Below are 15,480 nucleotides of genomic sequence, written 5' to 3' on the forward strand. Positions count from 1 at the left end.
TCTCTTTGAGGGCTTTCTGTGTTAAAGGTCACTTTTCTGTTCACATCGTGTGGGCTGTATCGAGTTTCTACGGCAGTCTAAGTGTGACCATGTTATGCATAAATTAACCCTGCATATTAAGAAGTTGCACTGGCCTCCCACTCTACTTTATGCAAATGCTAGCGCTGAATATTACTGGATCTGCGATTCGCCTCGATGCACTTGCATATGCATTTCAAATTTGTGAAAAGCAGATGTAGTAATGTGCGTAAAACAATAAGGTCGCTCGTTATCTGCGAGCGTGATTTGCGGCGTATTAAATGCACTGAAATGATAGAGCATGAAAATGTGATTTTTTTTTTTAACCATTAATTGGGTTTTAACTCAGCGTGTTGCTCAACACATTCATGTTTGGACCGTCCTTACTCCAGCTGAGAGAGACACTCCCTGCGTTTTGTGTGAATGTGCAGTACTAACAGGAATGACACAGTCGTCTGACATGTTCTGTTGTTTTGGTGCTGCGGCAGTCTGAGATTTCGAGAAACAAAAACTGGCGACAGGAGTATCTGAGGCCAGTGGAGCTCATCCGTTCACATTGCACAGATCGTCTAATAGTTTCGAGCGTCTTTCCTTCGGTTTCTGATGACAGTAAACAGTTACTGTTTAGCAACATTTGTGTAACCTTGACAGCTGTGGCCTTTTCTCTGATTTTAAACGCATAGCGTTCTCAGAACTTTGGCTAATGTTCTAGCGACGTTCTCTCCAAATCATGCGAGTTCTTCCAGTGTTTCGAACTTAAAGGAACGCTCTCAGTCTCGTTCTCCGATTCCCCGAGAGTCAATGAGTGGAGTTTTACCGGTTTGGAATCCATTCAGCCGATTTCCGTGTCTGACGATAGCACTTTTAGCATAGCTTAGCATAGATCATTGAGTCCAATTAGACCAGTAGCATCGCATTCAAAATGATCAAAAAGTGTCCATATTTTTTTTTTTATTAAAAAAAAGAGCAGGAGCAGTGATATCACGCAGAGCCTGTGGAAAATAGTACCTGGCTTGTGAGACATGTTCGCAACAACGTTATCCTTATAATCCCTGAAAAAAACAAACATTTTTGGAAAATCTGGAACATTGTGAAGAAAAATTTTAAATAATATTTTCATATATTAATGGAAATGTTAGCAAAACGTTCTTAGAACATATTTTGTCAAAATGCTGGCACAAAAACATTCCTGGAATGTTTTGTTTTTCCCGTTTGTTTTTGTTTTGTTTTCAGGAATGTTAGTTAGACATATGTCTAACTTTTTTTTTTTAATGTTTCTACTAAAGGAACATTCTCATGTTTGCGATCAAAGTAAAAGTTCCTTTGGTTGATACGACCAAGACGAAAAAATGTAAATAAATTTTTTTTTTAAATATTGTACAGAGAACATAAAAAAATTATACAGCGTATTTTTTATTTATATATTTATTTATATTTTTATTGTAATTAATTTAGCTTATTTCAGAATTATTTTCAAATGCAACATTCCCATAATGTTTGCAAAATAATTAAATGAAATGTTTAGCATGATGTTTTTATAATCTCATGGAAACATAAATAGAAATGTTTCTTAGCACAAATTTTTGTGTGAAACGTAGCAGTAATGCTCTAAAACTAGTGTTACACCATGAGTAATATGTTTTTTTTACATAACATGCCTTTTTTCTGTGCAACTTTAGACATTAATATAAAATGTTTTGTATTTACTAGAGTATTCCGCTGAGTGGTTAATGCTATGCTATTAAGTCCGTGAAAAATTATCTAGCGTTCGTGGCTCAGGTAATTCATCAAATAATGGAGAACAGAGATACAACCAGCCATATATCTAGATTCAGCATGTCGTCAAGTGCACTTTCAGCATTTAAAGAGCCGATGAATGGTGTCTGGAGAGTGATGCATGTAGACTGTGGCAATTTGCACTTTACAGCATCATCTTCCACAATCTAGCGCTCAGAACCAACCTGCAAGATTGGAAATTGCACTTAGCAGATTTTCTGTCACAAACAGAACAGAATGTGCAAATAAACGGCACTATTAGCAGCCGTGATTCATTACAGCGAATTCCCCTATTGATGCGTTTTTGAAAGTGCGTATCATGGAAAACAGGACTATTTTGAAATAAATGGTGTCGTGCAACTCCTTCCTCAGACCAATTATTGAAATTAAGCTGGGGGGGACGAAAAAAACAGTATTACAACTATGAGCACATGTTCATGCATCAAAAAGATGGTAATATAGCATTAAAAACAAATTGCATCCGTTTTTGCTGCAAGACGCTTTGACTTTCAACCAAAGCGTAGAAAATGCTGGTGAGTGACAACCGATCGGTTCTGATAGGAAAAATGTTTTTGAATGGACATTATCAAACGCAACGGGCCACATAGCCATGAGCTTGTAAAGACGGAACGATAAAAATGTTTACTGGCTATTTGTTGAGAACCAATGGCTTGTATTAATGCATAGAGAGAAAAAAAAATTCAATGGTAAACTTTTTTTCTTGAGCTGAACAAGACAGGTGCTTGAATGATCATTAATCTTTCTCTCTCTCTCTCTCTCTCTCTCTCTCTCTCTCTCTCTCTCTCTCTCTCTCTCTCTCTCTCTCTCTCTCTCTCTCTCTCTCTCTCTCTCTCTCTCTCTCTCTCTCTCTCTCTGTCTGTCTCTAGCTTCGGCCATACAGGTGACATCCAGCGGACCACAGACGGTGAAGAAAGCCCAGGGGGAGAGTATTACTCTGGGATGCACATACACCTTGGATGTTGCAGATGTCGGAGACCTGGACATTGAGTGGACACGCGTCAGTCAAGACATGACCCAGAAAGACGAGCTGGTGAGAGAGTGCTGAGAATACAGAATAGAGATTAATGCACTTTCAAGCATTAATACAAGCAATCTTGCATTGAAACTCAGGCTTGTTACTAGCTTTAAGAAATAGCAGATATAAAAATAGATCCACGTCATTTCGAAAGCATCGGAATATGCTTAAAATACACTTAAGATGTTTCTCAAAAGACATAAGGGTAATAATGTGAAGCAACATGTATTTAAATATCATTTTTAGACGGCTTTTATATGGTCATATAAGGGTTATTTTATTTCATAACTTGCGATTAAAACCATAATTAACTAAAACTAGGTTTCAATAAAAAAAATAAATTAATAGCTAAACTAAAATAACGAATGTCTTAATTTTTGGTATATTATACAATTAATAAAAAATATAGTTTTATTTAAAATAAATTTTAAAAATCCAAGACTACTGCAAAAATAATTTGATATTTTCATATAAGCAGTGCATCAGCGATAATATTGGTATTACAGTAAAAATGAGAGCTGTACTTGATATAAACTAAATGTTAACCGAATTACAATAAAAACATTGAAATGTAATTGTGACATTGGAAAAAATGACAAACGTGCGAAGCACAAAATAAAAATAAAAAACTAATATTAATATAAACATAGTAAATTACAGTTAACTAAAACTAGAACGATACTTGAAATAAACAGAATTAAAGTAAAATACGGTCAAATTTAAACTAAAAAATAACTAAAACTGAAACAAACAAATCCTAAAATTAAATAGATGTTTAATAAATAAATAAAATGACAAAAACAGCTAAATTATTCGAAATTTTAATGGAATTAAAAAACATTTTAAATGACAATTTTGACATTTATTTTAGAAAACAGGTTGAATTGCCTTTTCATGTTGGCTTCAAAGTAAAAATGACATTTTAAGTCATTTTTAAAAAATGTAATATAATATTAATCATATTAAAATACTGAGTACTAAACGGTAATGACAGTAAAACAACATACTATTAATTGAAAGACGGGAATATGTCACACTGCATGAATGCTTCAAATGAACTATAAAAGAAGAAAGGTGCAAAGAAAGCATGCTGTGCTGCTTTTCTTCACGTAACATCTGTTGTTTTTGATAAGACGTGAATGCAGGAATGTTTTCTCAGCTCCATGGAGATCACAGTCTCCACCTCATCAATCGTTTCATCTTGATGGATTTTGTAATTTCCTCCCATTTCTTCCTTGTTCGAACCGCTTAACCTCAGGCTTTCCTGGGATGCGTGCGGCGATTTCGGAGAAATCCGTGCGCGAGGCTCCGTCTTAACGACGGCGGGTGGTTAGACCTGTTATATTAGATAAGACTCACTGAGCTGGGTTTCTCTGTCTGACAGATCTTATCCTACACTGGAGGGAAACAGTACCAGCTAGGAAGCCCAGACCTGATGAGTCGTTTTAAGTTTGCTGGAGACCCGAGCGGCGGAGACGCCACGGTCAACTTTTCCAGCCTCAAGGTCTTGGACACGGCCACGTACCAGTGCAAAGTGAAGAAGACGCCCGGCATCGATTCCCGGAAAGTGACTTTAGTAGTGCTGGGTGAGGACTCTGCTGACTGGTTCTGATACTCTTATCAAGCCGCCGGGTTTCTGTTTTACCGGTTCTCTCCACCCCAGCCTGCCCCTTTCATCCAGACGCTCATGATGAAATAACTGGAATGGTAAGGTGGGGTGGACGCTCTTTGTTCAAGTCTGCCTCCTGTTTTCTTCTGCTAACCTTGGCCCAACCTCTTCTGTCTAGAGACTCCTGTAAACCTCTGCCTCAGTGCTGGGAGTATTCTAAGAGTCTACTGATTATAATTACATTTTTAGACTAGCTTGTTTCCATCTAAAAAAAAAAAAAAATATATATATATATATATATATATATATATATATATATATATATATATATATATATATATATATATATATTATTATTATTATTATTATTATTATTATAATTATATTATATATATATATATATATATATATATATATATATATATTTCAAAAATATTTACATGTATATATTTAGATTCATATTATTTAACTAAATATATTTAATATATAAACATAACATATTTTTTGTAAACATATATATACATGCATGTATGTTTATATATATATATATATATATATATATATATATATATATATATATATATATATATATATATATATATATATATATTATATATATACACACACACAAATAAATGCCCCATACACACACACAAGTATACAAAAACTTTTTTGGATGTGATTTAATCCTGATTAATTATTGCCCAGCACTAATATAAACAATTTTAGGCCTTTGTTTGGTTTTTTTAATTTGTTCTTGTACCATTTTTGAATTTTTATGTTTATTTATGTTTAGAACTCAAAAGTAATGCACAATCATTTTTAATGAATAGTTTTACAGCCATTTAAAAGAAATTGAAGTTAAAGTTTTTATTCCTAGTCAGCAAAAATATTTATAATAATAAACAACAAAATAATGAGACTTTTAAAGTGTACTTTTAAAATACTTTTACTTACAAATATATTTTTATTTTTACATTTTTTTTTTTTTAGACAATATACAAAAAAAAAAAAAAAAGTTTCAACTTGAAATAGCTTGTTACCCCATTGCCTAAAATTATTTTTATTTAGTCAACTAAAATATTTTCTTTGCCACTTAAATGAACTAAAAATTTGAAGCTGACTCAACTAAGATTTTTTAGGCAGCGGGATAACAAGTCATTTAAATTTAAAACTTAAAGTTAATTATTATTTTTACATATGTTTAACATAATGTTTATTTAAAACAAAGTTACACTTCATGAAAATGAAAATGTTAACTGAAATAAATATTAGTTTTTATTTATGAGCTTTACTATATTTTATATATATATATATATATATATATATATATATATATATATATATATATATATATATATATATATATATATATATATATATATATATATATATATATATATATTTTGATGCAAAGTTTATTTTAACTAAACTATTTTTATGGTTTTAGTATTCATGAACTATGTATTGAAAATTCAAAGCATATTAAGCTGGCAACATAAAATTAAGCAGCACAATGCTTTTAACAAACTTCCAAGTGGCCGTTCAATATTTTTAAACAGCGTGACAAAAATGTCATGATCTTTCTTTGTCTTGCGACTTAGATATGATAATATCAACATGAAAGTGCATTCATTCGCAACCTGCCTCACTTCCTTATACGTGAAGCATGTCTACAAGAAACTGGATAAGAGGGACAAATGAGTATGGCCTGATTTTAACTATGAGCAATAATTTAGATCGTTAAAAACTGATGCTGCGCACCGGAATGCAGTCAGACCAGACCGCATGCATTTCAAAGATCCTGTTTTAAAAAATAAATCAATAATGAAACTCAAACGCTGAGATATCGAACATTTTTACGCTCGATATTTTCCAGCCCTATGCACGGGTTTCGGTTTCAAAACAAATCAGTTCGCTCCGTGCGTCCGTCTGTCCCCGACGTGTCTGATTCTTTTTGTTTTGGTTTCTTTCAGTGCGACCTTCGCCCCCGAAATGCTGGGTGAAAGGTAGCGAGGAGAAGGGCGGAACGGTTTCGCTCTGCTGCGAATCTTCCCAGGGTTCGTCTCCTCTAAAATATGCATGGACGAAAGAAAGCGGAAACCTGCCACCGACCGCGACGCAGAGTGAGTTCCCACCGCTCGGCAAACACTTCAAGCGAAAGTTTAATATTTGGTGCCGCCTGAATAACCTGTAGCTTTAGGCCTGTGCGTAGTCAGGCCAAACACAGCTGCCGGAGACGACAACAAAAGCATTTTTTGAACCTCGTAGCTACCAAACAAGTTTTTCTGTGTGCAATCTGCTGTAAACCACGCTGCGGGGCCTTTCGCAATGGCTGCACTTTCTGAATGCCTCTTTTGTTTGAAGATCCCCAGACCGGAGAGCTGCTAATCAGAAACCACAGCGACAGCTACACAGGGAGGTACCTCTGTGAGGTCAGCAATGAAGTAGGCTCTGAGCGATGCACATACGCCCTTCAAGCATATAACCGTAAGTATGGGTGGGTCCGGAATGTATTTGCACACCTAAGCTTCACTTAACGCATCAGACAACAGCTGACATGTCAAAAACGAGCGGCGCGTAGCAAAGACGGAAACACTAAAAGAGGGAAACTAACAGAATTAAAGCTGCGAACCACTTCCAGGGTAGGGGTAATATCGATCCTGGTCTCTTAAAAATATGTGCCTCGGTACATAGCTTTTACGTGCCTTGCTTCACGTCTTTTTCCACAGTTTCAAAGAGAAACGAGCGGCGCTAAAACGCAAGTGCAATACGTGAAGCCTGGCACGTTTTTATATCGGTACGTATTTCAGCGGTTCAGAATTAAAATATCCGCTGACTGTATCCTGTATCTTGTTGGAAACATGCCCTGCACCGAATCCAACCCTAAACCCACCTCATTAACCGATGCAAAATTGATAGAGAATCGCATTTGTTGATGCAACCGTGCCATTTGAACCTTTAAACCATGCCTTTTGTTAAAAACAGGATGTTCCTCGCTTCTCCGGTGCATCTCTGTACTTCCGAACAAACCTACAGTCTATGAAATCCCTTAGATATCAAGCTGGATATGCGTGACGCCAACGTCCAATGGTGTCAGTTTTCAAATAACCAAACATATTAATGTTAAGTCGTGACAAGTAATTGTGCGAACATTGTGCTTTATTATTTAAATCTCTGCAGATTTGTGTGAAAAGGAATAAAAGGTGTCAGAGTTTTACTGCCTTTAGTGTTCATTGCGTTTTTTGGAAACTGCAGTGATATGTATTTCGTGTAATTGTAATTTCGCGTCTCGCCCAACGATACGTTTATGTCACGAGACCAGGTAGGTTAATATAGCATAACGTTAGTCACGCCGTAAGCCCATCATCTTTTTAGCCTTTAAGCACCAAATATCGGTGTCATGTCACTGAATTAGTTTTTAACATGATTACAATTTAATGCAAAGCACTGTAAGTTAATAAATATGACGCTTTCGTTTCCGTGGTTATTCAAACAGCGCGTGAATTCTACAAAAAGCAAGCGAAGAATATTTACATTATCAATCACTCCCATTATAATCAATGAAGCGGTCTACAGTCAAAAACTCATTTCTTACAGTCGGCACTTTAAGTAATTTTCACTTTATTCATAACAGATGTAATATTAAATTAGGTATTTTTTGGACCAGTATGGTAAAGTGCCAGGTATTTGACATGTCATCTATTATTTTAAGTATTATATAAATGTTTTAATGGTCTTAATACTTAAACATGAGTCATCTGTAAGTAAAAGTCTCTTTGTGATGGAGAAAGCTGATGCCATTTATATTAAATCTAGTAATCCAGTCATTCTCTTGTGTATTTGGCACATTTCTGTTCAGTGTTCATGCCTCATATTCAGGGCAACCGCAGTAGGATATGTTTATAAAGGCCATTATGCATGTGTCCTTGAATGAAATATGCAGACTTGCTCAATAGTGGATTTTGTGCCAACATGTTATTTTAATAAACCTATTTATTCTGCTGACGATTTTGTAAGAAACTTCAGCCGCACTTTCAGATGAATTGCGTCTCAGGTTAAGCGCGATTAACTGCATAATCTGTCTTTCATCGAAATCTTTTATCTCTAGCGACCAATAAAGCGGGAGTGATTGCTGGAGCTGTGATTGGTGCACTGCTGCTGCTGCTCCTCCTCCTGTTTCTAATCTGGCTCCTGATTTGCTGTTGCAACAAGCGACGCTATGAAAAAGAGGTTGCCAATGAGATCAGGTGAGATATTTTGCCGGTTCGTTATAAGTTGCAGTGAAACCCAAGTAACGGTCCCAAATTAAGAATCACTTCCAACGGCTACAACTTATGAACTTAACTAAAACAAGGGAAAAAATGATGAAAATAATTCTTAATTTTTGGTAAAGTCACGAATGAATATATTTTCTGTCTGCGTGCATTGGTTGATTGAATGTTGAAATGATGTGCGCCCATATGTACCCCTGGAGCGAAAAAACATAAGTAGCAAGGACATATTTGTAACAATAGCCAACAATACATTGTATGGGTCAAAATGATTGATTTTTTTCTTTTTAAGCCAAGAATCAATAGGACGTTACATAAACATCATGTTTTGCAAAGATATTTTATACATTTACGGTACGGTAAAATTACGGTAAATAAAAACGTAATTTTTGATTTGTAATATGCATTACTTTAACTTTAATGCTTTGCTGTCTCTAGTGCAGAATATTAAAGCTAGATTTAAAAATTCCATTCATTGATTTGAATTGGGCTCAACACTGGCATTCAGAATTTTCCCTTCGGCGGAGGAAGTAGATCATAGTTGAACAATGTCTCACAGCCAATCACGGGTAAATACCCTTCTGACTAATCATTCATCCACCTCAACCACACCCAGCAATGGTTATCTCCACTGGATTAGCTCCAGATATACGCACGCGACCTCTTTCTGCTTCGCCTACACCGTTGATGTAAATCTGGCTAACGTTCCTTTCCTCTACCGTATTCTAGGGAGGACGCTGCAGCTCCGGAGAGTCGCCCGGGAAGCCGTAACTCCAGCTTCCGTTCTGTACTGAATTACCGCGTCCATCCTGGGATCCGTTACAGCTCTGTGAGCAAAGCCGATGTCGCACGGGTCGGATCCGGCCGCAGCAGTACCCACACCGAACGAAGCAGAGTCCAAAGAGAAGCCAGCATGCTTGCGTCTGATCACAGGCCCCCGCTCAGATACGACAGCAGATACGGATACCCCGTATAACCACCGAACGTCCTGCCAGGAGACACAGCACTGGAAAGATTAAACCCGCTCAAAAGATGCAATAGTGTGCAAGACCGCGGCAAGACTGGATGACATTAAAACTGCACAGAAGTACATTCACACAAGTGAACGATAGAGATAGGGATCTGCTAATGTGTGTGTATAGTTGTTTATGTATTTTTGTATGATTGTTTTATAAGCGTTTAGGTAAAATGTGGTCGTGGTAATCATTTGAATATATTAAGCTAACAAACCTTCTTTATGACCATAAATTCAATCTTTTTAAGAATAGTGATAAAAGAGGATTTTTTAAAAACGAGCTTTCGTGCAGCTCATCAATGCAGAAAACATTGTACAGAGTATTAAATCTGAAAGTGTAACGTTATTGAAAGAGTATAGACAGAGTTGACTCTGAAGCATTGAAATGAGTCATTTTTAAAACGAGTCCCAAGCTCGTTCGAATCAAACCTCAGCGTATTCCCGCTCACTTGTTTTTTTTCAGGTTCGTATGAATGAAAATGTAAATTCGTTCTCAAGCACTAGGTGGCGCAAGCTCACGAACACTGCTTTAAATCACCGGAGAGGTTTGGTACAAATCAATCGTTGAACGAATCGTTTGGGAGTCACTGAACAAATAAGGTCAGAATCAATGTATATTATAAGAAAACGAAAGCGACCTTGCATGTATGTCAACCTGTTGTTTGGGACTACTAAAAAACGAAATATGAATCGTTCATAATAATAGCGGCACTTTAAAGTGTCATCTGTATGAATGTTTACAACTGTGATATGAATTATAATAATAACATGTTTTACGAATGTTCACATTTACTCTAGATTAATGCCCCCTGAGTCAAATGCTCATTTTGTAATAAGAGTTGTTCTTATCATCGGAGCAGTTTTTCAAGGACATGTTTTTTTTTTTGATCGGTCTGAGCTTGACATTTTCAATCAATATGACATGTCCCGGGGTCGTTCCCCCACTCGATCAAATTTATTTATACAGCGCTCTTCACAATGCATAACGTTGCAAAGCATCTTTGCTTAAAAATATTGTAATAATGATGCCTCGAATTCCGTAAGGTCCTCATTTGGAAGTTAAAAGAAATTAAAAGAAACTGATGTGTTGCTATGTTTTTCTGTAAACCCCAGCGAGTAAGCCGAAGGCAAGGAACGAAAAACTTCACAAGGTGTCAAGAGTGGAGAAATAGTAAAAGCCTTGGGAGAAGACTCAACTTTAATGTCAGTTTTCCACCATTCTAAAACTTCCTTAAAAACATCTTTTAAAAATTAGACACTGAAAAGCAATAAGAGGCCAAGGTTTGTTAATTATGGGCGATTGGGACAGTTTTTGAAATTCCACCGTGCGCAAGGCTTCTTTCCATAAACTGAAACTATCAGCCCAACACACTTATATATTTCTGTAATACTAAAGAGGTTAATTATCCATTTGAGAAGGAAACGATTTTATATTATAATGAAAAGTACACTTTTTTTACTAAACTGTGACAAAAAAAGAATTTTTTGTAACATTTGGGTGATTGGGACAGCAAATATTGTTGATTTAGGTTAGTTAATATTTATTGCAAAAGTTCATAATTTAATATTTAATATTTTATGCAGATATTACTGGGACATTGTTATTGGGGTGTTATAATATTTTTTCATAATTAAGGCTACTTGTTTATTTCTGTTCATTATAACTAACTTTTATAAAACAAATTTCATTAAACACATTTTATTCTCTCCATCAAATTTTACTAAACATTTAATTGTCTTTCAAATTTCATTGAACATTTAAATCTCACCCTCAATTTTAATTAAAAGCATTTTATTTTCTCCCCCAAATTTCATTGAACATTTAATGCTCACTCTCAGATTTCAATTAACACATTTATTTTTCTCCATTAACTTTTATTGAACATTTCATTCTCAACCCCAAAGGCCCTTTTTGTCCCCCTTGAAGACTTGACTTCTAACAGCCATTGCAAAATTAACAATTCAAAAAAATCAGGTCCAAATTTTATTAAAAACTATTCATTTATTTGCCTTTAACCGTTGTCCCAATCACCCAAAATCATATTGGATTATTTTTGCCCCGCCCACTTACATGATGTCACACCAATGAGAACATGCAAATTTGATTATGTAGAAAAACATTTTACCTTATGTCCCAATCACTGTTTATTCAGTTTATGTTTAAGCTATTTAAAAAGAAAATAAAGGCTGAAATACAACTTTTTGAAACAGATTTTCACACATTTGCCAACTCGCAGAGATAAACTAGAACTGTGGGTATGCTTACGCCACATAGTTTTTTTTCCTTTTGCATTTTTGAAACGTTTCACATACAGATGAAAATCAAAACGACATCCACTGGTTATTCATTGGCGATGCCACCTTTTCAAAAGAAACACTGCGCGCACACATAAGAACATACTTCCTCGCGAGATTCAACACACAGGCACGCGCACAACCTCGGCGTTACCACAGATTTGCGTTTTCGTCGTTTACACAGACACGACAACGACAACGGGATTAGAAAACTTGCACAAGTTTCTGATTTCTGGACACCGTTGTGCAAATGAAAGAGCAAAACAGTTTCGAGTCGAAAACACCTCCGAGAGACACACATTACCAGACTTTCAAGTTCCGACCGAACGCGTGTTGCTAGGATACGCGCGACGAATCAAAACAACACGCATTCTAAAATCAGCTCCAAATATTAAAGACGGTTCGCGTCCTCAGACCGGATGAAATCAGAGTCTGAAGCAACAGTTGTGTGTATGGAGCCTGTGCCCACCATACACAGTTATTTTCTGTGAAATCTGTCAAGCCCGGACCCAGCAACAGGCTCTGACTTTCACCAACTAGTGTCAACTCATCCAGACTGCAAATCTGTCCTAAAGTCGCATTGTGTTTTCCAGTCTAAAGTTTACAAATCAATGAATTCCCAGCTTAATGATATAAAATATGTTTTCTAAAGCCATTTGTAATGCTTTAATCTGCTCCAGTATTTTTTAATATTTATGTGGAATTGATTTAAATTATTATTATTTATTTTTTTTTAATATACAACAACAACGACAGCCCTTCTGTTTTTATTTAATTGGCGCAGCACTGTTTTGGTTCCGCTTTATTTTTAGATTTTCTGTTGTCATTGTATTTTAGTTTCATTTTCTTTTCTAAAAAATATAATGTCTACAAACGAACTCTTCTTATTTGGTTTTAGTACTCATTTAAGATATGTTGCCTTGACAACCAGATTAAATAATAACAATAATAAAAAGTTGTTTTCGTAGTTTCCTATTTTGATTGAAGTAACCAAAATAACTGGTTTTAGCGTTGCATGGTGGTGATTGCACTCTGGTGAAGGGCCTCTGTTTCTAATATTTTTTTTTTTTTTTTTTTTTTTTTTTTTTTTGCTTTCTGGCTAACCGTTTTTCCTTTGTGATGCACCTGCATTGACAAGCGTTCGGTTCAAATCAGCCGTGTGATTTGGAGATGATGGGAAGGAAATTGTTTGCTCTGTTTGATTTGCATCTGTCTCTAATGGGCAGGTCAATCAATGCAACGCTCCAGTAGTGTTGTGCAAGAGCGCCCCCTGGCTGCAGCGCCACCGGCCCGCCTAACGCTCTTCAGCTCCAATCAGTTCCTTTCTTTTCCGCTTTCTCGCGGGGTTGTTTGACTAATAACCTCCGATTATGGAAAAAACGGGTCTGGAAAATCAGAAGCGTGCGGGAGAATGACATGAAAAGATGTTTGAAATGAAATTAAGCGCATTTCCACGGCGCGTGCACGGCGCTGTTGTTGTTGTGACTGACTGAACGCGTTTAATTGCACAAAGCCAACACGATTTTGCTCGCCAAGGTTCGTTAGCTTAGACGCGAAAAAATCAATATTTTGCATGCAGAGAAAAGCAGCGTTTTGAAAGAAACGCCACCACGACTTTCTTTTACACGAGCTTGATTTTCTGAAATAAACGCGAGAGGGAAATCACGGGTGGTTGTCAAGACGGTTTTGCAGTTGCTAAGAGGTGTTGAGCGTAACAACGCATTGCTAAGTGGTTGCTAGGAAGCTGTTTTAAGCAGTCCGCCTTCGAGACTAGTATTCGGGCCTCTTTAATGGATTTTTGTCTGCTTTTTTACACGCTGTTAACGAAAGGCCACTGTTGCTTGAAAAACAACAGCGCGCGATATGTGTCGTTGTTCACAAATGGCGCGAAATGAGTTACTAAACTTTGTTTTGGGGTGTGCAGCGATTCACTGAGGCGATTTCCATTCTTTGTGTCTGATTTCAATCCAGTAGAATCGCTTAAGCGCATTCAGTAAAGCGTGGCCGTATCCAATAAGAGCAAAAAGCCCAAAGTTAATGGCTTCCTGACAGAAAATATATTGTTATTATACACTTTGAGATCATTTCCGCTTTGGTAGATCGGGTTTTATCTGTTCATTTATTGTTTTATGGCTCGTTCTTGCTCTTGTAGCGTTTGAACTCGATAACGGAAGAAACGAATACGCTTGTGTTTGTTTTTAAAGAAATATTACGAGTTGATTATTAGCGGGAATATTGCTAGCCGGTCTCACGGGTGTACGTATAAATAGCACGCCACGTAAAAAACGGAATATCGTGTCGTAGATACGCAAACACGAGCTGCTCGATGGCTGTGGAGTAGATGCGTATCGTATGCCCGCGAAAAAAGCGTATCATATGCACGCCGAACACGTGCGTGTCATATATACGCCAAAGTCAGTTCATATAAATACCGCGAGTTTTAGCTTTTATTATTATTATTATTATTTCTATCCATTTTCATGAGACATGGCTGAAAAATAAAATGTTTTCTATAATTATATCTGTTTTAAAGAGTGTTTTTAAAGTGAGTGTTTTAAAAATTCTACATAATTCATAGAATCCAGTGATTTTTTTTTTAAGTTGGCGTTATTGCAATTCGTCTCGCTCAAATGATGTCACTTCCTGCCTTAAAGGGATTATAAGGGCAAAAAATGAAAGCGGATGTCCTACAAATACCCCGTTTTTAATGTTGGAAATTAACATCCATCACTTAAAGCCCACCCAATTCTTAGTTTAAAGGGAAATTTTGAAGAAATGAATTTTTTCTCCAGTATATTAGGATGAGGACACATACGTACCATTAATCTTCTTCAAAAGCAGCTACAGTTGTGTTTTTGTCCAATTAAACCGCTTTTGTATCGGTCTATATGAATTCATTGTGATTTATTATTTAATACCCATTTTATGAGATGTTTGGATTCACAAACAGAATACTGTAGGGTCTCCTGATTATCCAAGGCTTTAATTCGTCGGATCTGTGGGTAAAATGTCAGGGTCATGCGAGTATTCTCACTATCAGAGGAAACCGACTACTGTGTTACTAAGGAAACAAGGAGATGTTTGGCTCAAGGCAAGGACCGCTGGGCTGGAGGTGTGCGAATATTTTCAACAAAATTAACAGAGAGCACCGAGGTTCATCAAGAGCAACACGCTTGCTTTGGCCACGTTATCTGCTGCATGTTAAACAGCCTTATTCCAATTAAGGCGCACGGTGCATGTGAATGTCAGGCGAGCTATATTTGTCTCGTGAATGAGGTGAGAGTCTTTCTCGGGCTTTCGGTGGTATGTGTGCTAGTCAAATAAAACCTCTGGACATCCAGGGTGCATTAGCACAGGAAGGACGGGTGCAGGCAAAGCAGTCTGACAGCCACAAAATTTGGCTTCGATTTACGTCGGGCACGTCTGAATAATTATACAGTATAATTGAGAACAGCAG

At 36.5% G+C, this 15,480-nt stretch overlaps 1 protein-coding gene across 1 annotated transcript in view; it reads left to right on the forward strand.

Annotated features, from left to right (window-relative positions):
- The window catches only part of vsig8b (V-set and immunoglobulin domain containing 8b), a 13,320-nt gene extending 2,775 nt beyond the window's left edge, over nt 1-10,545 (forward strand). Inside the window, exons 3-8 of the mRNA XM_043247890.1 lie at nt 2,682-2,845; nt 4,215-4,416; nt 6,416-6,565; nt 6,807-6,929; nt 8,551-8,689; nt 9,443-10,545. Coding sequence (XP_043103825.1) covers nt 2,682-2,845; nt 4,215-4,416; nt 6,416-6,565; nt 6,807-6,929; nt 8,551-8,689; nt 9,443-9,689 — 1,025 coding nt within the window. The 3' untranslated portion in view covers nt 9,690-10,545. The remainder of the gene's footprint in view (nt 1-2,681; nt 2,846-4,214; nt 4,417-6,415; nt 6,566-6,806; nt 6,930-8,550; nt 8,690-9,442) is intronic.
- Nucleotides 10,546-15,480: the final 4,935 nt, after the last annotated feature.

Source organism: Puntigrus tetrazona, chromosome 8 (genome assembly GCF_018831695.1).
Source record: "Puntigrus tetrazona isolate hp1 chromosome 8, ASM1883169v1, whole genome shotgun sequence".
In the NCBI taxonomy this organism is placed as follows: Eukaryota; Metazoa; Chordata; class Actinopteri; order Cypriniformes; family Cyprinidae; genus Puntigrus; species Puntigrus tetrazona.